The following is a 26611-nucleotide window of genomic DNA, read 5'->3' as shown; positions in this document are numbered from 1 at the left end:
AATACTGTGAAGCCTTATCGCCTAAGAGCTTGCGATTTTGGTGCTAATTTGCTGAATACAATTTTTAAGCTATATTTATTTGACAGGGTTGAAATATTTGTTGTCCTTTTTAATCTTCAAGCAAAAAAATGGGATAGAATTTTTTTTTTTCTCCTGTCAATAAATACTTATTGTATTGTATACAATAGAATCAACCAATTAATATGTTGTACAGCGAGAAACTGACATTATCAGGAGTTTTGATTTAAGAATCGATATTTGATTGATATAAGGAATCGTAATTACATCAATTTGAATATCGATTTTTCAAGAAGTTTATTATATAAACTAAATTAGAGAGTTTTTAATTTAAAATTAACAAAGGCATCGTGGAATCGAATTTAACTAACAGTATAATTCAAAATACATAAAAAAAAAAAACGGCTCATATACATAAGCATTTAGTATATAAAAGAGTGAGTGAGATAACAGTAAATAATGTTAATCGTTAGTATATGACTGTGGCCCATCCCTAACGTTGGTACAAATACTCAATAGATATTACCGTGTAGGTATGCGCTAGGCAGCTATAGAATATGACGTTAAAGTAAATCTGTCCAAAATATTTTAAAATCAATTTTTTTTTTTATTTCGCTTTGGCTCTTTGTTTTGTTTCATTTGCGTTCGAAATACGTTTCTTCCCTCGAAACACGGTACTTTATTATTGGTTCATTCGCTATCAGGAAATTTAGGAGACAATTCTTTGATGGGGCTAACGTTTGCTAGTAAATTATATCGATGTGTTGAAGAGGGTTCTATGTAGGTAAAATAATTATAACAACTAAGTTACACGTATTAAAAATTACATACAGTTTGATTACCTACAAAGAACTATCGTTTCGATAACATCGTATCAATCTGTACATACAGAGTGTTCTACTTATATTAGGATAGTATAAAACAAAAAATTTCATCAGTTTTATAGTGAAATTGAACTCACAAATTTCTATAAATCATTTTGAATCAGAATTAAAATATATATATTAATGTATAAATATATTTGTAATCGTTGATAAGATTTTTTCATATTTTCTAACTACTCGTAAATCAATGTTAGTTCGTACATCGTATGTACATATTATGTACGTTTGTAGTATGAAAGTGTGTATTAGACTATCATAAGTCTATTATTTTGTGTATTAAAAACTATATAGCTATCCAATAGTTGATATAAATATATAATATTTTTGTGAAAATACCTTTGGAAAATTTCTAATAACATTTGACGCGTAATTTTTATGTTATAAATTAAATGTCACAGAGAATTAAAAATAAATTTTAATTATTAATAATTGATCATAATTATGCAAACAATAATATTTGACAAAAATATATTTTTTCTAATTTATTAGGAAATGTCAATATAGAAACATGTAATCGTTTTTATATAGTAACATTTATTTTATAACATAAATATGTAATTTAATGATTATTTTATATTATTTTTCATTTATTTTATTATATCATGTTAGCAGTATTCATATTAAATGTAAAATTTTTATGACTGTGAAACATAATTTTATGTTTAGGTGCTCCCTCCCTCCCTTGGTGTATTATTTGTTGATAAAATGGTCCTTTTGACATTTTCGGTGTGATAATTATATATTTTTTTATATGTAACTTTTAAAGTTTATAATGTAACATTGCTTTATTCCATTATTTCCGACATAACGTTTTTATTTTCCGCTTAAAACTTTCCTCTATGAAAGAAGTATTTGTATAGTTTTTTTTTTTTTAAATTAAAAACACTGAATTAGGCCGAGGTTCAGAAGTGTAGGGTTGTTTGGTATCGTTATATATACATACATATATTTCATTTCAAATTTGTAGATTAAGCGGCGAATTCTCGACACACAATTCTCTAAAATTTATGTCGTGTTGTCATTTAAATAATTAAAATAATAACAGTGCATTATCTTTTTATTAGCATTTTTTTTATTAATTTAAGTAAATATTAATCGTACCGTAGGAGAGATGCAATACATTCTATTTCTAACCTAGAAGCTAAGTTTGTGATTTTATATATAATACGTGGCTTTGTGATGATTTCTTTGTTTTTTTTTTCATTTCTTCAGTATACGTACAGACAGCATCCGCAAATATGATTTTTTTTTATTCAGTTTTGATTGTTTATATATTTTATATTTAATGAATAAGTTTGTCCCCTCATTAATAACAATTCCATTGACATATTATATGTATTTCTTTTTGTTGCGATTTGACTTTTAGAGATAGATTGTAGTCACGATTTAAAAAAAAAGAATATTTACTTTTTTATTTTCTATACTCTGTACTGTCTTTTGTATGGTTTTTTCTCTTTCGTTCAAATTGTGACGTCAATCTGTCTCTATGGCGTTATTTATAGGTATTTTTTTACGGTATTACAGGAGTGAAACAAAAAATTATGTAATGTAAATGTAATATAATGATGAATGGTTAGTATTGTATGTGTTGCGCTTATCCTAATAATCAGATTTTCAATAAACAATGTGTTTTATTTTAATGGGAACCCCTCATACTTACATATGTGCGTTATAGCTATACCATAGACATTGATCGATTGCATCATAAAATAAGCTCTATGGAGAGACAAAGCGTGTGTGTTATCTGTGACTTCTCAGAGTTTGTCTCGCACACTGCTAAGTCCGCCTCGTTCGTCGATTATGAAAAAATAAGTTAATTTTAGATAGTTCGTGTTTTGTTTTTGTTATATTTTTATTGCATTCACGTTGCGACAAAAACGTTACGGTATTTTTTTTTTATTTTTCAACTATGTACTTATTACATTTCATTTACATGTGTTACAAAATAAATATATTTTTTTTCGTTTTTTAAAAATCATAATTGTTATCGATATCTCTTAATTAATATCATTCATTATTTTGATTAATGTAAGACTTGATATAAACAAGATTATTCACGATTATTTTTAGATAAATAAAATAACTATATTTTATAATATTTTAGTCGTCATTGTTATAGCAGCACTTCATCTACAGAATGAGTTTTGATCTATAAAGGTTTTACTCATTTTTGATTAAAAAAAAAAAAGTTTATTCATGTATACTTACATGGTAAGTGTTATTGTTTAGACTGTCAGTGTTGGGCGAGACAGCCGGACGGCAGAAACCGCGAATTTTTTCCTCTCTCGACATACAGCGGAGGTACGCGGCTAAATATGTTTGACAGTTTGATTTTTTTAATATTCGAAACGTTTTCGCGCGTTTGTGGTGACGCATGTCATTTGAAAATTCCCAAATATGACAAGTAAAAATTCCCGCTGAATGGAACTTAAGAATTTCATAGACTATTTTTTTCTTTTTAAATTATATAAAATTTTGTTTTTGTTTTTTTTTTTTTTTTTAATTAATATTTAATCCTTGGTTTAATATTGTTCGTAGTATATATAATAATGTCGTTATCAAATAAAATATTTCTTACATAAACCACAAAAGTGCGACGTAACGTATTCGATCAACTTTATAAATCACATAATTGTGTGTTGATAATTTTAACGGGTAATCCAACCGATTTTGTTTTTATTTTTATCAAACAACTTACAAAATTGTCAAGCAAGTTATTGCTAAATGGAAGTGTTTGTTTTATTATGAATATTAATATATGTATATAATAAGCGTAGTTATCATAAATAATATAAAACAGGCAATCATTGAAAGAAATTTGTAGTTTTCTTAATATTGTTACCATGCATGTCATGCAGAAAAAATACTTTGCTAATAATAACTAAAAAACAATACAATATTTTGATATGACATTTTAATTTCTATAAATTTTTGTTATATTTATAAAAATTACTATACAATTTAAAGGAAATCAAAGAAATGAAATCATGATTATTTATTTATTTTTTATAACAAAAAATCGGCTGGATTACGATCGTAAATAACAAAATTTAACCGTTGTGATATTTTCGAGTGTTTTTTTATTGAATTAAAACTCATTAACATGTTTGACTAATATTGTGGATTTTATTAAAATATTTTTTATAGGATACTACACTTTGAAAAAAAAAAAACGAAATTGCATGCGTTTAGTGCATACCTCATTAAAACATTCATCACATAGCTTTAAAACTTAATTAAATATATGTCTAAAAATTTTAAAATAGTTCTAAATTCAAAAAAATATAGAGTTTCTTTTTAAAGTAGATTATGACAGTTAGTTACTAGGCTGAATAATTTATTAAATACAATTATTTTTAACTACATTGTTTTTGGTGATGTTTTTGTTAGTCTGTATCCGGATACTGTAAGCATGTTTTAAGCATGGTTCACACGGAGGGTAAGTTATAGGACGTACGGCATGAGATGTTTGTTTTTTTAATTTCCATCGTCGCCTTGCTTATTGTGCTTTGATTTTTGAAAATTTGCACTCTTAATTAATGTAAACATATATTTATATTGAGCTGAAAATTGTTTATGATCTGATTTTGAATTGGTGTTTAATTAAATATTTTTTCTCTCCCTTACTTAAATATTTTATTTAACACAGTGTAATGTTTGTAAGTGGCATCTATAAAGAATTAAATGCTTAAGGCAACTTCTGTCGGAGTAATTCCTGGTATTTTTTTTAATTCAGCTTAATATAAATATTGTGTTAGTGCATCGCGTCCCGCCCTAGTGTTTAGCGTTAGTGTTTATGTTTTTCTGTTTTTAGGCCTATCGACGGTACCACCCCGAAGCATGCCGTAGGCGCTAGTCCGCAAGCCCTCCTTGGGTAATTATCCATTGGTTCATTTTATATTTTTAAATTTGTATTTTTATTTTAAATCTGTCAAAATTTGTCCGTAATTTAAATGATCTTTGCCTATTCTTCTTGATCTATTAAGTGTCACTTAAACTATTCTTTTTTGTCTTCTGTGTTTAGGAAATCCTTTTTTAATCTGTATATCGTTGTTATCAGTAAACAGTTTACTTTTTAATTATTGGCAACATTCGGGCTTTGAACATACACCCGTGTTTTGCTTTATACCATAATATTTAACATAACATTTCACATCCCATTTACATATAACATTATATGCTGCGATATTAACTTTTAATTGCTTAGTGTTACAATATTTTATTAACTGTGTAATTTTAAGTTTGGACAGTTTTTTATTATTATTTTTTTATTAAAATTAAATGATGTAACATTCCTATGAAAACCTTGTTATTTCAAAATACAAATGATTTTATTTATATAAAGAATGCAAGTAAAGATCTTTTCTTTAATGTAAACAGTTAACTCAACTGATTTCTCAGTATAAACTGTTAGATTTATTAGGCTTGGGAAGTAAACTGATATATGATTTGGCGGACATAATTTATGGTTAACACTTAGCGTAATCTTTGAACCCAACAGGAAAGCCTGTTTGATGATTCTGATATGTTCAATATTTCATATGAGGCGGGTAGTTAGTCATATATTATCGGATCGATCCCCTCGTCAAAAATCTATCAGCCAGTCGTAGATGTTCTGAACGAACCCTGATATTCAGACAGGGGACCGAGGAACAAGTGAAGCCTCGTGTGCTGCGCTTCACATGGAGCATGAAGACTACGTCTTCGAGAGATCCCAACGAGATTATGGCTGAAATTCGAAAGGTCAGTCTGAATCGAGTTGATTTTTACAAGACAAGTTATTATTAAGTCGACGCTTTATAATCGAACCGGCCTTATTTGTATTTCAATAATATTTCATATTCAATTTATATAATTTTAAGTCATGTATATGGTAAATGTAATATAACGATATATAATTGTCGAAGTACATAACGATTGAAATATTTGAGGGATATAAATTCCAAGTTGTAAATGAAAAGGTCTCAGCAGCTGTCGTAGAGTTTTGATACATCGATGTTATTCTAGGTGCTAGATGCAAATAACTGCGACTACGAACAACGAGAGAGGTTCCTACTACTTTGTGTGCACGGAGATCCGAATGCGGACTCCCTGGTTCAGTGGGAGATCGAGGTCTGCAAGCTGCCTCGACTCTCTCTTAACGGCGTTCGGTTCAAGAGGATATCCGGTGAGTTACAGTTCCAGTTTTTAATAACGTATTATTGATGACTAGAGAGATTGACTTGTTGATCGAAGTTTGTATTTTGTTTTTATCTTTATCTCGTATACATTTTAATGACACCAACCTAATGCTTAGTTTAATAATAAAGGGAGGCTCATAATGAAATTTCACAGAATTTTTTTTATTTTTATTATTTTTTTTTTTTATTTTTTTTGATCCCAATGTAAGTAGCTAGAGCACTTGTGTTATGGAAAATCAGAAGTAACGACGGTACCACAAACACCCAGACCCAAGACAACATAGAAAACGAATGGTAATCTACATCGACTCGGCCGGGAATCGAACTCGGGACCTCAGAGTGGCGTACCCATGAAAACCCCTCGACTACGGAGGTCGTTATGTGTTTAACGTCATGTAATGTTCCGTGTCATCGTCCCGCAGGCACGAGCATCGGCTTCAAAAACATTGCTTCGAAGATCGCCAACGAGCTCAAGCTGTGACTGCCCGGGAGCGCCCCGCGCAGGCGCCGCCGCCGCCGCGCGCCCTCCCCGCCCTCCGCCACGCCCTCCCCCGCGCCCTCCGACGACGAGCTCACCCCGCCGCCGCCGCCGCCGCCGCCCCCGCGCTCCGACAGCCTGCGCCTCTCCGCCGAGGACATGGTGCTCGTCGCCAACGCGGGCCTCCGGACGCCGTCAGGTGCGTTGGCTCACTACCTCACGGCGTACACGCCGGAGTCGCTGGCGCGCAGCGACTACCTGCGGCCGCCGCTGTCGCCGGCGCGCGTGCAGCCGCGCTCGTCGCTGTCGCTGCGCGCCGACAGCGCCGACGTCGACACGAAGCACCGCCTCCCGCACACGTCGAGCGTGTACGCGCTGCGCCGCCAGGGCCGCGTGCGCTCGCCCGTGTCGCCGCCGTGCGACTGCCTGCCCGTCGACCCGATACCGCCGCCGGAGCTGTTCGATTTTTGAAACCAGCATGCCGATGACGTCACGTCTCGCGAGATCGCGCGACCAGACCCGTTCCATTTTCAAACCTTCCACCGGCGGTCACGTTCCGCGCCTCGAGCTTAGGGGCCGTTCGATTTTCGAATCCATCGGCGGCGCTACACTGATCGGTTTCCACCAACCGTCGCGGCGAGACGTATTGAGTTCGATTCGAATTTTTAGTTTAATTGTTCGCCTCCGCCGCGGACGGAGTCGCGGGTATCCGTAACGCCTGCGTTAGAGCGATTTGCGTATTCTCAAATCGATGTTTTCTCGTTTCTGTTTCGAATGTATCTTAACGAAATCGACTATGAATTTAGTTTTTATTGTGTTTCTTAAGACACTTCATTTTTATTATGTTAATATTCGAATAGATTTTTTTTCTATTACAAAAGACTTAAGGTTAATAATAATTAAGATATTGTTGTAATATAAAAAAAATGTTTTATCTAGCTATTTCTCTAATCAGTCGAACTCAAATTATGGTTAACTTTGTCATATTTTAAATAATCATATGTAGGAAATAATTGATTTATCATAAAATATGTAAATATCTCAGCTCAAGACTACTTCATCCGAATACACTTTAGTGTTTCCAGAACGATGAACTATAATTATGTACTATATTCGGGACTGGTCTTTTATAATTTTTCACATGGCAAGCGGAAGTGTTACCCGCTAAATGAATAAAAATAAATGAATTCACTAAGACTTATTATTTAATCTGTAATGTCAGTGATCGATGTGTCGGGCGAGATCGTACGCGTTGTGCCAAGGCTACCGAACGTATGTTTCTTTAGTTAAACGTAATCGCTCTCAAGTCGAAAAGCCTCGTTTATTTTGTAAAAATAAATAATTGAAACTTTTATCGTCGTGTCGTTCACGGATTTTTAATTATTTTTTTTTTAAAAACATAGTTAAGGAACGGCCGATTGGTGTGTGTCGTGCGGAATTGTTTTATTTTTAAATTTTATCACTTTTATTTATAATCGAACTGGCGTATTCTGGTTTGAATCGATTTTTTTTTTAAAAGACATTTAACGGTCGCGCCACACACACCGACGCACCGACGTTTGTGCTACCGCTTACATATTAATTTACTTATCTTAATAATGTAATAATGTACAAAGTGAGTTTGCGCTCAAGATACAAGTTAGCTTAGTGTTAATTATAATTTACTTTCCAACCGTAATGACAAATGTTGATATAATATATTGCTGTCTTATTGACGATATGTTATCTGTCGTTGTTGAACTCTCCTGCTACGTTCGTTAAATTTACAGCTTTTAAATTAGTAAGTAACAATCCGCCATGTTGAAATTGCTCTGTTGAAAAGTTTTTTTTTTATCAACATTGAATTAAATGTATTTAATTTAATAACATCAGTGCAATAATAGTTCTCCCCAGTCAATATCCAGTATTGAATATTTTAAATGAAAAGACAATTCGAAAATGGCAATAGATACATTGGTCGATTGTGAAATAGTCAATGATTGGTGACTCTTTAGTAATGCTGTAGCAAAGTTTGAAAAATATATTAAATGATAGTTTTTTTTAAAATTTTGCTATGGCAACACTCGTAACAAATGTCATCTATCTGCGCTTCTGTCTCTGAAGTGTGTCAGTATATAAAAATGGTAACACGCGGTCGCCCACTGCAGTTGCCTCTTTCTAATTATAAGGCTGAATTAGAAAGTGTCAAAATGTTCTATTAAATGTACCACTGTGGGTTGAGATTTCAATCTAGACGCATTATAGGGTAACTCACAAAAAAAAAATGTTAGATGTGTAACGTAATTGTGATCAAAGTATTATGGACTTTGTAGTTATAGCAATAATGTTCATTATTACACGTGTCAAATTGTTCTGTTTTATTTTTAATTTTACCTTATTGTTACACGGTATGCATTGTAATCAGCCTTTTATTTGTGATTAATATAATATATTCTTTTGTGATTTGGTGTGATGCTTTCATTTTTATTTTGTCTCTTTGTGAGTGAATTTTCGCATACTTACTAGATATAAATATTAAAATAGGTACGTATGTATGTATGTTGTAAGCCGTGCGGGCGATCGCGTATCTTTTTCTATATTCTAATTAAGTGTAGTGTTATACTTTTACAAGAAATCACAAATCTGACCTTTCGGCTTCTGACTGTCGCGTTGTTACGTCATATACTGTTAACAACACAATGCCGCTTTAAGAACTTGGTGTTAGGAAAATGGTATCATGTTGTTTTTTTTTTTTAAATTATTTTTAAAACATAAATAATTATATAAAGTAGCAACACTGACTGTAAAATCGTTTTTCAATTTTATAAATATTTGATTTACTGTTTTTTAATTATTTAATTCTTTATTAATGTACAATATTCATAACTCTTATAATAAAAAGTTAAAAAAATAAATGAAAAGTTATTTTTATTTTTGCCATTAAAATATATCTCCGTCCCTTTTTGACGTTTTAATACAATAAAATATGTGAAATCATTACCCGACTTTGAAATGAACAGTGTTGCTATACAAAAAAATTACCATTAAAAATATAATAATAATGAACTGCCAATTTACATGTGATTTTAGGAGCGAATATGTTTTTTAAATATTTTTCATTGTTTCACGACGCGGCAAGTCAAGTCGAAATACATAATAATGTTTACATACTGTAGTTATATATATGAGCTTTGGTTTATGATATAATTTAGTGTAGTCGACCGTGGCCTGAAGATTGACTTGTGGTACGGCGATTGTGAGATATTCAAGGAAATAAATTTTATTTTTAATTCCAACATTCGTTTTTTTGTTTCCTTTGTACGATTCAAATAAAAATTCCCTTATTACTTTTGTCTAACCTCCCTTCTATACTAACCTATTGTTCTGTTGTATGTTGCCACTTTTTCAGTATAAATATCTCTTAAATTTTATGTTACTGTTTGTATAAAAGGTCGAATGCATCATGGTGTGTGCTATAAAGAAGACTATAAAGAGGAATATCTTTGTTTTTTTTTCGTGAACTAATTTTGAAATAACCTCTCAACTGAATTTATTTTAATTTCAAACAACTGAAACTGAGCTAATTGTCCGCAGAGAGTGCAGTAAATGAGTGAGTGATAAAATATAATGGACTCAGCATAATAGGAATAAAAATCTTATTTTTAAAAGCAAACATTATGCCATAAAATAATGTAGGATAAGCATTTAAAAAGGCACTATGTTGCAGCTCTATTTCTTATTTCAAATTACTTGTTGTAATTTTAAGAATAATTAGTAAATAAAGTTACCATCGGGTGGTAAGTAATACACATCAGCACTGTAAAGATATCCTCACACAGTCTATGCTTCACTGATCATACGACGATCATCAGACGATGAGAGGATGGCAACCTAAGTGTACCTGCACAAGTCATGGTAGTATGCGTAAGCGATCCCGTGGCGTCCATCGAAAGACGGAGAGGGTACCGCTGGTTTTTTAGTGGGTAAACCCGGTGTGCTTGGGCGCACTCGGCGTTCAGGGCTCCGGGGAGTCCCACACACCCCCACCCCACTTTCCATCACGTGGGGGAAGCGCAAAATGCGTTTTTCCACCGAGAAAAAAAAAAGTGTACCTGCACAAAGCCCACTGGTAAAGCAACTCTCAACATTAATAAAAATATATATGTTATAATAATAGTTTCAGTTTTTAATCATTTAGAGGATTGAATAAAATAACCTAAATTGTTTCAAAATCAATATAATTCAACAGTACATTTATACACAATTCATAACGATTCTTATTCTAACTTAAAGTTAACCATAATATGGCTCTTGAATTTTTGTTTATATATTATATTTTGGTTTTTAATCATTAGAAAAGTATATTCCATAATAATTAGCTTACCAGTATTTGTTGCAATCTTAAATATAATGAAATTGTTGAAAAGTTCTTATATAATTGATCACAAAACACAATACTATATTATCTTTGTAATAAATAAATGACTATATTGGGATAACTATTCTAGGAAATAGAATTAGTAAATAGATTATTGTACAGTCAGAGTAATAAAACCTTCGTCAGTTTTCAAATTCATTCCTTTATCGAGTCATAATCACTTAGTACCTTTTGAATCTAAACATCGAATCATAGCGACGCAATATGTCATTCTCTATCAGTAAAGCAGATTATCGCTCATACTGAGCACACGAAAATAGATCTTAAGGTGACGAACCTTTTCTTACCCCGATTGTACATACGTTTCTACGTAAGAGGAATGTGTACTTGTTCTCATATTGTATTACGCTTTTGTAAAAGTATTTGTTGATTCTTAAAAATAAAATAATTTATTTAACTTATATATTGTATGACTATTAATGTTATAAACAGGACAATAAAGCTATTGATATTCTATCGTTTGTGTAGAATAAGGAGAGAAGTATTATTTTGTTTTAAAGTGCAATGAGTAAAATATCTAGACACTCGGTAGCGTGTCAGCCAAGTTCAAGTAACAGAACTGGCGGGCAGAACCGTATGTGATAGAACACGAACTATTTGGAGCCGCTTTTGATTGAATTTTACTTCTTGCGTCAATCACGTGAAAAGTAGACAAAGTTATACCGATATTACTGACCAATCGACGCAGATTCATCCGTAGGTGGTTTTAATTTATGGAATTCTGTTAACCTCGTTTTTTATATTTTGTGCACTGAAACAGCTAGTATATTTAAAAATGGCAAATTCTATGTGCCTACTGCTGGAATTTCGTAATTACCTCCCTTAAGAACTTCATGGTAGGACACCAGTCTATTTCGACTATGGATTTGTCATTATGTTCGTAAACTGATATACATACATTTAAAATTAAAAAGTAGATTTTCTATGAAATTATGAGAAATCAATATTGTTGGTCCGACTTTTTTTAAGTGTCACCATATAATGTCGATGTAAAATAAACCTTGTATTTCTAAATATATGTCGATATCACTTCAGAACGGGAGAGAGCATTTTTATTGTTTTGATTAAAGATTATTCTTTGTTATTAATGGGTACGCCATCTAAATCGACCTCCGTGCTTGGAATTAATGGCGGCTTGAACCCTCCGTATTCTATCCTTAAGTTCATCATTTTTGGTGTTCTGTCAGTCCTTCTGACCCTCTCTGAGTAATCCTTATTATTTTCCCATTCATTATTGTAATTCTTCAACGGCGGTGGACCGTAGTATTTGTAATTTTCTTGACTGTTAGTATTCGATGGTTTTTTAGAATCGACGGTAGAATTCAAATAGTTATATGAAGAAGCGTAGTGATTTCCCCAACGCGTTGATTGGACGGGAGTTGGGTTTTGCAGATTTTTCAAAAGCTGCGCATTCGCGAGTTGTATTTGATAGTTTCGTTGTGATTCAGCTTGTTGGGAGCCGTAACTATCGACGTTATTCTTTAAGTAATTTGGAATGGGTTGTTTGTATTGTTCCTGTTGATATCTCAAATAATTCGCCACATTTGAAAGAGCTTCTTGAGTAATGCCATAGCTATAAAGTGTTGTCGGTTCAACTTTTTCGAATTGGTACGGTTCGGGTTTTTGCGTGTTTCTTTCAACAGCATATGGGACTTTGACCTCCACTGGTATGTGGACAGGATAGGGAACTTTTCTTTCTACGATTTTTTCAACTGGATACGGAACCCGTTTTTCGACAGGATACGGTTTATCGACATACTTTGTAACAACTACTGGCTTTTCTACGATTTTCTCGACTACTGTCTTTACGGGATACGGTACTTGGACTGGCACTCTTTTTTCAACGATTCTATCAACGTGGACAGGATAGGGTACCTTTTTCTCGACTATCCTATCAACGGGGTAAGGTCTTGGTACTTCCACTCGCACTGGATGGGGAACAGGCACTTTTACGTGCTTTTCGACCACTTTTGTCACTGTTACTGGTTTTTCAACAATTTTTTCAATAGGATATGGTACCCTTTTTTCCACTGGATACGGCACTGGAACCTTAACTTCATGCCTGACGGGATACGGGACCTTTTTCTCTACTGGATAGGGCACTGGGACTTCTTTTTCTACGATTTTCTCATATGGGATAGGTTTTTCTATTGGGACAGCCACTGGTACTGGAGTTTCGACCGGTATGGGATATAATACTTTCTTTTCAACGGGAATATGGATTCCAACAGGAATCCCAACCGGAGTTGGCACGGGTACATGTTGGATTAAATGTTTTTCGACAACTTTCTCAACTGGATACGGAACATTTACTGGACGGTCAATATAAACCTTATGTTCCACTGGATATGGCACTCTGACTTCAACTGGATATGGTTTTAGAACTTCAACAGGGAACGGTTTATTTACATATCTAGTTACTTCCACCGGTTTCTCCACTATTGTCTCGTAATGCACTGGCACCGGTACTGGCCGATCTACTGGCACTTGTTTAACAACTTCAACTGGTTCTGGATATGGTACTTTCTTCTCGATAAAACGATCTACATATGTTGTTACCGGTACTTGCTTTTCAATGATTATAGGTTGAATTATTTTGTTATCTGTGTTGTAATAACTTGTATATGAATTTTGGTTATCCGAGCTCGCTTGTTCTTGAATATCAGTCTGCTTATTCTCACTGGATTCTAAAATTTCTTGAGAATTTTCACTATTGTTTTCATTGTTATTAATCTGTTGGCTGTTTGCATTTTGGTACGCATTTTTATTATTATTTGCTTCCAAGGATTCTAAATATTTTTGATATAAAGATTTCACTAGTCCCAATGGGTTATCTTGATTGCTTCTACCTTCATCTAAATATTCATGATATTCAACTTCATTTATATGAGTAATTTCTACAGGTATTGACTCTTGTATTTCCACAATGGTTTTTTCACGTCGGGGGTTTTCAACTGTATTTGAAATAAATTCGCTGTCAGAAGCTTCATGATCGTCGACATTGTTAAATACATTAGTATCGTTTGAGTTTAGTAATCTTAAAGCGACGGTGATAGGAGCTAAATATTTTTGACTCACTGGTCGTGGTGTGATATTAACTAAATCTTCGTCGGATTTATTATCTTCCGAATAAGTATAGTTTTCATTTAGGCTATTTCTGACATCAACAATTTCATAGCCATTGTCGATATATGGTACCATTGTTGACATCAAATTGTTCACTATTTGTTGTTTATAACTACCAAAATTTGTATCTTCAACAACGATAGGCGAGGCGAATTTATATTCATTTGTTGCAGTTTGGAAGTTTTGTCCTTGAACTATCTGCGGTTCGTTCAATTTGCTTTCTTCAATATTTCCATACTTGGCTGATACTGTTATTCTATTCCTAGATCTAGAATCTTCTTCAGGCCTGTAGTAGTTGAAGTTTAACGTTCTTGAATTAGAGCGACGTTTAGGTTTTATAATATCATCATTATGGTTGTTAACTATTCTTTCGGCTGCGTGATTTATTCTTAAAAGATCTTCGTTTGATATCAAATCCTGTGTCGATGCTACTAACCTCGAAATACCTTCATGTGCTGTATAAGAAGTAGGCTTGACTGTTGTGGGATGGCTTATTTCAGTAGAGTAATAGAATCGTTGGCTCCTATCGTTGGAATTAACATTGTAATTAGACTCACGTTGATATGTTGGTTTGTCTCGTGCTCCGAAATTTCCATGAACGTTGTGTTCTTTAAAAGTAGGTACGTTTGCAGTTGTTTCTGTTGGCTTTTGTAATTTACTTACATGCTCTTCATTAATTGGGTGGCCATCTTCGTTTCGACAATTGTGATCTTTGAATATTCTCACAACAGGTCCGTTTTCATTTGTTTCTATGATTTCATCATTCGCTTCACTTTTTGATTGGTTTATTGTAGGTTCGTTTGAAATTTGGGAATTCGCGTCGTTATTTTCATTGTTGTCTTTGTTATCATTGTAATAAATCTGTTTAGGTGTAGTACCTTCGCTATAGTAAAAGCTAGGTAGAGATGTGAAATGTAGGAAGTTTTGTGGAGTGTTAGGAGATATGTGCACAATTTGTCCTTGCATGGGATATTGTTGCTGAAGAAGATATATATCAATGGGTGATTGTACTTGTTGGAGACTGCTTCTGTTCAACTGACTTCCGTTGGTGGCTGTGTTTTGGTATGTATTTGGCACCTGTAAGATAAAAACATATTTTGATGATATAGTAAATTGTATTACTCATAAAGAAATGACTGTTTCAGAAAAATATATTCAAAGAATTCAAAATTGTACTTTATTGCCTTGTCGTTAGACCATAAATTAACTCTGCATTTTTAGAATACTTGAATCAAATATATTTCACAAACCTGAGAATTTAGTTCAATAGCTCGCTCTCCCAACGCAAAGTTTGTGGTATGCACATGTTGCTGGTCACTAGTGGTGACGGCGACAGTACCGTGGTAGCCGCTACCGTCAGCTACGTAGCGCACTTGTTGTTCTGACTGAAATTAAATTTACTTCTTAAATTTGATCGTATATACTAAAAATGTACAATAAGATCAAACAATATAATTATAAAAACTGATCGAACTCAGAGAAAGTACGTGAACTCATTGGTGCCTATACCGTGACTTCGACGTGAGTTTCAATTTCCTCATGCAAGTCTCGATATATTGAGGGATATATTAAGCATCATCAGATCAAGGAAGCCATACTGTTTAAAAGAAGGCTCTATCATGACTCTCTTTACTTTCTTGATCACTCCTACAAACGCTTAATAGGAACGAAAAATTATTTCTTAATTTGAATACTTATGTGATCCACAGTCTGTTTTCAAACTTTAGTCTGAAATTTATGTATGTGTTTTTTTTATAACAGTGCAAAATGTATGCGTATATGTATGATATAAACCTCTGGTAATCTAACGAAGTAATGCCCAATAGTCCCGGGTCCCGTTTGACTCATCTGCCACCCCCACTGCGCCGTCGCAACCGGCAGGTTATTCTGGAACATTTAAAAACATATTTCATTTATATTTTCATGATCAGTATTACTTATTGCACTCATAGACTCGTGGACTCCTTATAAAATCGCAGCCTCTGTGTTCCTGAATAGTCCAGGGAACGGCTTTTAAAAAATTATTGAGTTGTGTCATGAAATTCTTTGTAATACAAATTCTGGAAGTTTACAGTGTGCTTCGTAAGCTATATAACGCTATTGGTCCTGCGCCTTTACTTTCTCCACTGGCGACGGATTGCCGCCCTATCGGATTAGAAAAGGGAGGGAATAGAACTCTCTTAAGAGTGACAGTCACCTGAGAACTCCATAACTCGCAGTATATTAATTTCCTACTATTTTGAGTGCGTAGTTGATTGCTCTCCGTTGAAAGTGATTGTGCCCAAAATCGATCATAAGGAAATTAATCAAACCATGAATGATTACAATACAACGTTAGGCTTAATATAGATAATTAACTATGGGCTGTTAATTAAGATTAATGAACATTAAAGAGAATATTGGAACGTAAATAAAACTATAGACAAACTTTCTCTGTTACAAATGTTCTTAATTATTAAAACAGCTTAATCCATTAGCTACATACAATAGCTATAGCTTATTTTATATCGACTTCCAATAATATTATTTTATCTGAAGTGTATGTTCATCAATAATAAAATATGTAATAAATACGCATGTTAAGCATTTAGCATTTTTTAGTTAAAATCATTTTAAGACAGATCATTAAGATCACTATAGGCATTATAATGTAATACCTTTGTCAATAAAGGAAAAGTTAATTTGTCAACTTAATGATACCTCGCTGTTGACATTTTGTAAAAATAAAGTGCAGGCTTTTAATGAACGACCTACTTTTGGAATCTTAATATTTTTTAAGAAATATCTTTTGTTTATTATTAATATAATATGTCTGTACATTTAAAAAAATATATATATTCACTATACGATAAATAGTTTAATGTGTATGCGCTTCGTAATTGTAACTTTTAGAAATACTAGGTATATATATACCTATGGATATTTTTTAAATATGTTATAGTATACTTATAATGCAAGCTTTACTAATTGTTGATACTCGAAGTAAGGTATTTCAAAATATAATAATCTTATTTACTATAAAATTTTATCACTTTATAGAAAGGGCAATGTTCTGTATCAACGCATAACTTTTTACCCCGGGTTTTATAAATTCGCTTTAGGCCAATGATTCTAGAAAACAGATATGTTATTAACGCAAAATAAAGACTAGAAAACGTCCTAATTGAGACGTTTGCCTTTAGTCGTTTTACGTAGTAATACGTTATAATACATCATAATTACGTAGTAATACGTTTTGCGTAATTAAAACATCTAGTTATCCCTTTTACTTATTGTTTTTATCAAGCTATCCTTTTTACTTTTAACGAAATGTAAAAATGAACTAAAATAAACGGTCCCCGGCGCGGCACACTTTTTTCTGTTGTTTAGTATAGATATAACATATCTGTTTATTAGAATATCATTGCTTTAGGCAATATCTTCGAACGTGAAATTTTATAATTTACTGACTTCCTGATGAGTCAGAAACTTGAAATTTTATATACAGCCTGGGATTGGTGCTAGCGATTAGTTTTTTTATGTAAGCGATCCATGTAACCAACTCTACGTCTTGCAATCAAGTTAAGTTTAAAAAGGTATTACAATACATAATAATTTTCTATTACGAAATCTTGAATTGACTATTACCAAGTAATTTTTCATACAGAGATCATTTAAAGTTGATTGTCTGTTACGTCACAGCGCGAATGTAATATGTGTAATTTTGAAACTAGTTATAGCCAGTTTTATTATTATTTTTTACTTTTTGCAACTCAAAAAATTTTAGTTTAAAATCCTAACATAATTCAATAATAAATATTGGCAGTTTTCTGTGAATAAAGCAGTTTTGTGTTCCTAGATTAATAATAACATATTAATAAATATTATATTTATATTTTGTATTAATATATATACCTATTATGTCTGTAGCTATGCACCTGTCATCTCAAGTGACACTAATCGCAAAAGCGCGGGAAAATTAGATGTTTAAAAGGCTTTTAGTTTATGGATTTCTATTGTCTATTACTATTATGCCTTCAAAATATGAGCCTGTAATCTCGACTGTACCGATCAATCTCCATCGTGTCTTCTCCATCACACGTGACATTGGCGAAATAATTTGTGCCTTTTTAGCACATATAAAAGCTACAAAAAAGACGCGCGGTAAAAGCGGCGCGTGCGCACAGCGAGCTGATATTTGAATATAATATCTATTTAATCTAATTGGTAAAATCTACCTTGCATATAAATATTACACCGATGACAAATAACTCTGAATAAAGCATTCAATTATGTCCTACTGTCCTACTTATATTAAGAATGCGAAAGTTTGTAAGGATACTTATTCTCACAAACTTAGGTGTATGTAGGTATTGGATATATGTATGTTACTCTTTCATAAAAAAGTACTGAACAGTTTTGAAATTTGACAATAATACAATAATCAGAATAGCACTTAGGCTTCCATTTATAATGATTTTATGTAATTTACTCATAACATATAATAATATATATGAAATACCCGTGCGAAGTAGGGGCGGTTCATTAGTCTATTATAATTTGAACTAATATATTAAATACGAAATCAACACTGACTGTCTGCATGTTACACTTTCACTGTTAAACCACAAACCAAATTTGACAAAATTAGCTATGAACCAAGTTCGAACCCTAAGGAAGAACATACTGGTTACTTTCTATAAACCTGCAACTGCCTTTACACGCGGGCGTAGTGAAACTACGTAACTATATTATTTGTAGGTTAGAATTATCCCTATTTATAATTAAGGCGAAATTGGTGCGTATATTTATACATATATAATTCTATAGTAATATTGTAAATGTGAAAGTAACTCTGTCTGTCTGTCACTACCGAACCGCTGAACCGAATTTATTTTAATTTTATTTAATACTTTATTGCCCACACAATGAAAGGACATACAAATAAAGAGAACAATTACAACAAAGACAAGAAAATAAGAGCGTGCAAAGGCGGTCTTATTACTAAAGCAATCTCTAACAGACAACCTTTGGTAAAAGGATTTGTTGAAACTTGGTATGAAGCAAATTTTAACTTCAAGATATAAGCTACTTTTTTGCCTAACAAATGACAACCAAACCCCTAAAATGCAAGCGAAGCCGCGGGCTACAACTAGTTTCTATTCATAATTAAACAGAAATTGACATGCATATTTTTAGACGTGTTTATCCATCTTATATATTCATACTAGCCCCGGCTTCACACGGTACTTATACTAAACATACTACAGAATTTGTTTATTTACGACATCACATTAGAAACTTCTAAAATTATCAATGTTTCTTGACTATATTGTCTATGTATTATATACAAATACCTTCCTCTCCAATCACTCTATCTATTAAAGAAAACCGCATCAAAATCCGTTGCGTAATTTTAAAGATCTAAGCCTACATATGGACTGATACGACGACTTTGTTTTTATACTATGTAATGATTTAGAAACACATATGCAATAGTGACCATCAATGAAAGTAGAAACGATGGCGTCTCGTTTCAAGCAATTGTTAAAAAAACTTAAAGACTTCATAGCAACGCGTGCCGCGAATTATCACGAGTTACACACAATTAAGATGATTGATATAATTGCGCTGAGATATGAGTACAATTAATAGTTATTATTATTTATTTTATCTATTATTGTCGGTAAGAGTGTTACGAATATATCAATTAGTTAAAAGTATTAAAATTGTCTATCTTTAGTCTTAGTTTTCTTTTAATTAACATATAAACTAACGGGAATATGGTCTACTTTGTCTAATGAACACTGACGCTGTATGAAGTAATAAATGTCTTAGGAAATAAGATGTTATGTCCTTTTTGTGTCTGAATGTTTACTGACACGCTAATGGCGACATCCGTGGTCGTGTGGTGTTTACGCCAGTTTTCATGGGTACGTCACTCCGAGGTCCCGGGTTCGATTCCCGGCCGAGTCGATGTAGATTATCATTAGTTTTCTATGTTGTCTTGGGTCTGAGTGTTTGTGGTACCGTCGTTACTTCTGATTTTCCATAACACAAGTGCTTTAGGTACTTAAATTGGGATCAGAGTAATGTATGTAATGTTGTCTTATATTTATTTATTATTTACGCTTACTCTTCAACGGGAACATAAAGATAGTGGGAACTACTTTAGCGGTAGAACCTCATGAGGGAACTACCAGAGCTTAAACAAAGCCGTACCACAAAGTAAATGAATATCAAAGTATTTTAATATTTAACAGTATAACAACAACAACAGTTTGAAGGTTTAGAACATATTCCACCACGCTTATCCAATGCTGGTTGGTGGAATACACATGTGGCAGAATTTCTATGAAATTGGATTAGTACATACAGGCAATTAGTATAGTATAGTGTAATTAGTACATACATTGACATCAAAATCAAAATAAACTTTATTCAAGTGTGCTTTTACAAGCACTTTTGAATCGTCAATTAACAATTAAGTGAAACTACCACCGGTTCGGAAAGAAGAATCTACCGAGAAGAACCGGCAAGAAAATCAGTAGTTACTCTTTTTCAACATTTAAAGCATACAAAGTCATGTTAATTAATACAATTATTTAAATTAATATATCCTGCGTGGAAATCAACAGGTATTAATTCCACGGTTTTTTAACATCTACAAAATCTTGTATCGAGTAATACCATTTTTTTACCAATGTATTTTTTATAAACGATTTGAATTAACGAAAGGGCAAAGTTGAAAATGTCTGCGGAATTTTAAAAGTAATATGCCATATGACATAATACTGTGAAAATAACCAAAATAAATTAACGAGCGGTATCAATATCAGTTAGTTGTCTCACTTTTCTAACCGCGTATGCTGCGGAGCTGAGTCTTCCTGCTGTGATGATAAATGGTGACTCCACTGAAGTCTGGAATTAAAGACCGTGTAAATTGGACTAGACTTAGTCGAAAGGCAGACCCTGGCATGGCTGGGATAAATAAATGCCAGATAGAAGAAGGGTAATTATTACTGCAATAAGACATTAAGTGAGTAATACAAGATAGCTAGTGGTTATAACGCCAGCATCACGAACTTTCACGTACCTACTCCATTTGCGTCATAATTCATCTCCTAGGGTGTTGAAGGAAAACATCCAGTGTTGCCTCAGTCTAGATTTTGTAGCTATTTTTGCCACATGTGCTAACTCAAGAGACCACAGGCCACACTCGTGAACGCAGGACCTTTTTTTTAACAGATAAGAGAATTTGACCAGCTGTATGTACGGGCTATTATGGTCAGATATTAATAATTAAAAATAATTTATAATTCACGAAATATATTTTCAGAAAGTAAACTTCATGATAACTCATTTTATTTAATTACTATACGAATATATTTTATAATCATTTTTGTTTTTTTTTTTTAGATATCACAGAATAAAAACTCTAGGAAACGGTGTGAAGTATATTTTTTTAACATCGACGTAAATTATCGCATTACATTAAAAGTCAATGTAAGTACCTAATTAAAAATATACGAAGTCAGTCACAAGTCATCGATACAATTAACTGACGATAATTATTTGTCGGAAATGATTTCTTGTGAACAATAATTTACAAAAAATATCTGACCAGTATGAGAATTTATTATCGAAACGTATTAATCACAATATACATATTCAGGAAGCTGAGCTTATAACTAACAGTCAATTTCCTAAGCTATAATTTAATAAGAATAATTTCAAACGCTCGGCTCGTAGGAAATAGCGAATGTATCGCATACCTCGAAAGTAAAAGTGGTGCGGTGAGAAAAAAAACGCATCGAAAGTGGACGCCATCATAGCGCCCTTTAAGCTCAGCACACACGATTTTTTATTTCATTTACGACTACAGATAAAAAAATAAGTTACATACATAATACAGATAAAATATAAAATGATATAACGTTGTTTTCAGCGTATTTTTTTTTATCTTTATTGTGGCAAATACTTAAATTCAAAATAGTGTGGAATATATTTTAAAATTATTATTACTGAAAATTAGGAAAGTATTTTTTATAATACACGTAACATTTTAGTACAACATTTTAGTAACGCAAATTTTAATGTTTCCAATATTCCGAAATTACTTGGTGCAAGTAAACCTACTGCTTTAACTACAAGTTTCTATATTCAATCGTGTTCATTGATCTGAGAGACAGGACAACTTTTATGTATATATGGATAAGCTATTATATACAAATATATAGAACTGTATACGGTAGGTCTTTTCAACGCTATAAAAATTTAAAAGTGCGATTTAAAACAAAAATTAGATCATTAACTGACATTAACTGTTAGGGATATGTCAAATTCTTCTCGCTTACGATGTCGTTCGCGCTTTAATGAGTAATCGTCAGGTTTTAGGGATAAAAAAGAATTCTAAGTCCTTCTGTTTAGTTCAAACTTGCGTCATACGACATTTCTTCAAATTCGGTTTGATCGGAGCAACAGCCGGGCAAAAAGAGTCACTTTCGCATTTAAAATATTATTATAGATTAGGAAAAAATTGTACCCGACCAAATGTACCTACGTATACGTCAAAATATTTTTAGATTAACTTTCTAACTACTTGTATTTTATATATGTATTGATAATCTAATTTGTTTATTTTTATATAATTTGTGTATTACATATTTACATTTATTTATTTGTGTTAGTTATAGATTCATGTTATATTATTTACTATTACAGCACCATCCACCTCATATTCTACGAGCTATCCTAACCTACATCGTTGGTTGCCTGGAAGATATCGCTATGTAGCAATACGGCCTCTTTAATTTAAGCTGGATCAATGTTGTATTTATATTTTCTCTTTGTAGTGCACAATACAGTATAAAGTAAAGTAACTTTCCTTAGGACTTCGTAATAATAGTTAGGTAATATGTATTGTAAATAGTAGCTAAACAAGACAATAGCTTTATAGTGATAACAATGATTTATTTATTGAGAACGACGAAACTATATGAAGCGAACCAATGATGTTGTAGTAAACAGATATGTTATTAACGCGCAAAAAGTGAAGCCTAGAAAACGTCCTGATTGAGACGTTTGCCTTTAGTTGTTTTATGTAGTAATACGTTATAATACATCATAATTACGTAGTAATACGTTTTGCGTAATTAAAACATCTAGTTATCCCTTTTACTTATTGTTTTTATCAATCTTTTTACTTTTATCGAAATGTAAAAATAAACTAAAATAAACGCTCCCCGGCGCGGCACACTTTTTTCTGTTGCTTAGTATGGATATAACATATCTGTTTATTAGAATATCATTGAAGCGAACGAACGAAACCGCGCAGAAGTCGTTAATAATAGTTAAAGAAAGCTGCTTCATAGTATATGTTCTGGACTCAAACACAATGGTATCTGATAGTCAAATTATATCGCTTGGAAACGAACATAGAATACGTGCAACTTTTGAAAGCATGAGATTAACATCATTTCATACAAAATAATCATTTAAATGTATATCAACATAAACTTCACAATATAATTCAACAGGTACCCTTAAATAATCTCTGATGTATGATCGCTGTATTAAGTTCACATGACACTTAGACTTTCGAACAAGCAATGTATACATAAGTAGCGTTCTGAATAACTTTAAAATAAACGACCAGTTTTAGTTGAAACCTAGACACTGAGCAGTTAATACAGCCGCTAGACCTGCGTGGCTGGTGGCGGATTTAGCGGATTGCTAGATTTACATGCCTTATTTATAAAACTAGCTACTGCGCGCGGTTTCACTCGCGTTGAACTCTATTGGCCTGTCTCCGTGGGTATACATATAACCTCAACTACTGATAACAGTTTTCGCTTAAGTTCCGTTTAATAAAGATTCAAAAGTGCTACAAGCACTTTCATAGTTTCATAGTCTACTTCATTAAAGGATGTTTTTAATTTTGTGTCCGGACTGATAGCCCAGTGGTTAGAACGCGTGCATCTTAACCGATGATAGCGGGTTCAAACCCAGGCAAGCACCACTATATATATGTGCTTAATTTGTATTTATAATTCATCTCGAGCCCGGCGGTGAAGGAAAACATCGTGAGGAAACCTGCATGTGTCTAATTTCATTTCGTTCGTTCATGCCACCAATCTGCGTTGGAACAGCGTGGTGGAATATGTTCCAAACCCTCTCCTTAATGGAAGACGCGCCTTATCCCAGCAGTGGGTAATTTACAGGGTATTACTACTTTTACTTTACTTCCGGACTGAAATCAGGAAAAGGACTGAAATAACTGCAAATAGCGCGTTCGAAAGATATATTATTATCATCAGTACGTGCGTTTTGGCGATTGCACTTTTATCTTTTATTTTTAATCTTTTTTAGACTATTGATGATAAGCGATAACCTCGTGTTTTTGTAATATATAATTGAATATATTATTATTTGATTTATTAATTTTAGATGAATATATTTTAGTACAACCAGTCAATTTAATAATTGATTAAGCTAATCTATCAAACACTGTCTTCAATCTTACGATCATCAAAACAGGTCTTATGTAAGTTAAAGTATAAGAAATATTTGTTGGTTACGGTTTATTTTACTTATAAAACCTTATCACATATACTTTATTCTCCAACTTGTTGTTGCCTGCGGGTTCGTTCGCATTTTAGGGGGATGGTTGTCATGTGTTAGGCAACTTGGTGGTAGGGCTTTGTGCAAGCCCGTCTGGGTAGGTACCACCCACTCATCAGTTATTCTACCGCCAAATAACAGTACTCATTATTGTTGTGTTCCGGTTTGAAGGGTGAGTGAGCCAGTGTAACTACAGGCACAAGGGACATGACATCTTAGTTCCCAAGGTTGGTGGCACGTTGACGATGTAAGGAATAGTTAATATTTCTTACAGCGTCATTGTCTATGGGTGATGGTGACCACTTACCATCAGGTGGCCCATATGCTCGTCCGCCAACCTATAACATAAAAAAGCCGTAACCTATGCCCTTTATTAGAGTTCAAGTTTGCTTAACACCAAATTTCATCAAATTCGGTTCATTGGTTTCGTCATGAAAGACAGACAGGCAGACCAAGTTACTTTCAACAACAACAACAACAACAGCCTGTAAATTCCCACTGCTGGTCTAAAGGCCTCCTCTCCCTTTGAGGAGAAGGTTTGGAACATATTTCACCACGCTGTTCCAATGCGGGTTGGTGGAATACACATGTGGCAGAATTTCTATGAAATTTGTCACATGCAGGTTTCCTCACGATGTTTTCCTTCACCGCTGAGCACGAGATGAATTATAAAGACAAATTAAGCACATGAATCAGCGGTGCTTGCCTGGGTTTGAACCCGCAATCATCGGTTAAGATGCACGCGTTCTAACCACTGGGCCATCTCGACTCATCATCATAGTTACTTTCACATTTATAATATCAATATAGATAAATAAAATGTATAATTATATATGTATATTTAAAAGCTATGATTTTCACGACATTGTATATGTTTGCTGACATAAAGTTATCGCAGCGGAACATAGTGTTTACACAACAAAAACGTTGATTAATTGTTGTCATTAATCAAACTAACAAAATTAACTTGTCGTCGGTTATTGCCATTCGGTTTTTATTGGTTCGTCACGATGTTGCCAACTGATTACCTTGTTGCTAACAAAAATAACATTTCGACTATTTTTTTACCTTATAAATAAACCTTTACTTTCCTAGAAAATTAACTTATTTATGTAAACAAGGTTATAGATTTATTTTTTATTAACAATCACATATTTATATTATAATTATTTATTTGATTTGAAGGGGTATCTATCGCGGGGCCCTGGGCACTTGCGAAAAGTGTCTCTTTCCCTAATGGTGGACACCATTGGGGAAAGATATAATGGGGCCTCTTTAAAGTTGATATTTCCTTAAAACCTAACCCTGCTTGCTTGCTTAAGTTATAAAATAAAATATAAAAAGTAGAGTAAAGTAACAGCCTGGTAAATTTCCCAATGCTGGGCTAAGGCCTCCTCTTTCATTAAGGAGAGAGTTTGGAACATATTCCACCACGCTGTTCCAACGCAGGTTGGTGGCATAAACGAACGAAATGAAATTAGACACATGCAGGTTTCCTCACGATGATTTCCTTCACCGCCGAGCTCGAGATGAATTATAAATACAAATTAAGCACATATGTATAATGGTGCTTGCTTGGGTTTGAACTCGCTATCATCGGTTAAGATGCACGCGTTCTAACCACTGGGCCATCAGTCCGGAAACAAAATTAAAAACATACTTTACTGTAATCGAAATTCAACCACATGTGCATTCCGCACATGTGGGTGAATTTCGATTACAAATTAGACAAATTAGACACATGCAGGTTTCCTCACGATGTTTTTCTTCACCGCCGACCACGAGATGAATTATAAACACGAATTAAGCACATATATATAGTGGTGCTTGCCTGGATTTGAACCCCATCACGAAATCATCGGTTAAGATGCACGCGTTTTAACCACTGCGCCATCTCAGCTCGTAA

The 26611-nt window shown here is 33.2% G+C and overlaps 3 protein-coding genes across 20 annotated transcripts in view; 2 read left to right on the top strand and 1 right to left on the bottom strand.

Annotated features, from left to right (window-relative positions):
* Positions 1-6645, top strand: part of LOC124540859 (serine/threonine-protein kinase MARK2-like) — a 167620-nt gene extending 160975 nt beyond the window's left edge. For 15 of the 18 annotated variants that reach the window (XM_047118640.1, XM_047118637.1, XM_047118635.1 and 12 more), the window contains 5 exons: positions 3132-3203; positions 4717-4776; positions 5540-5645; positions 5910-6069; positions 6505-6645. In XM_047118640.1, the coding sequence (XP_046974596.1) occupies positions 3132-3203; positions 4717-4776; positions 5540-5645; positions 5910-6069; positions 6505-6563 (457 nt within the window). In that variant the 3' untranslated portion in view covers positions 6564-6645. The remainder of the gene's footprint in view (positions 1-3131; positions 3204-4716; positions 4777-5539; positions 5646-5909; positions 6070-6504) is intronic. The other 3 variants (XM_047118628.1, XM_047118633.1, XM_047118631.1) reach the window with 2 other exon arrangements.
* Positions 6646-6706: 61 nt separating this feature from the next.
* On the top strand, positions 6707-9835 carry LOC124540862. Its single transcript, XM_047118643.1, has one exon. The coding sequence runs from the start codon at positions 6720-6722 to the stop codon at positions 7029-7031; it is 312 nt and encodes a 103-aa protein (XP_046974599.1). The 5' UTR covers positions 6707-6719; the 3' UTR covers positions 7032-9835.
* A 951-nt stretch (positions 9836-10786) lies between these two features.
* The window catches only part of LOC124540858, a 34963-nt gene continuing 19138 nt past the window's right edge, over positions 10787-26611 (bottom strand). The window contains exons 4-6 of the mRNA XM_047118622.1: positions 15898-15990; positions 15354-15488; positions 10787-15180 (exon numbers count right to left, since the gene is read on the bottom strand). Coding sequence (XP_046974578.1) covers positions 12049-15180; positions 15354-15488; positions 15898-15990 — 3360 coding nt within the window. The 3' untranslated portion in view covers positions 10787-12048. The remainder of the gene's footprint in view (positions 15181-15353; positions 15489-15897; positions 15991-26611) is intronic.

Source organism: Vanessa cardui, chromosome 26 (assembly GCF_905220365.1).
Source record: "Vanessa cardui chromosome 26, ilVanCard2.1, whole genome shotgun sequence".
NCBI classification, from domain to species: domain Eukaryota; kingdom Metazoa; phylum Arthropoda; class Insecta; order Lepidoptera; family Nymphalidae; genus Vanessa; species Vanessa cardui.
The sequence above is the reverse complement of the archived record's forward strand: the minus strand, read 5'-3'. Positions and strand labels throughout refer to the sequence as shown.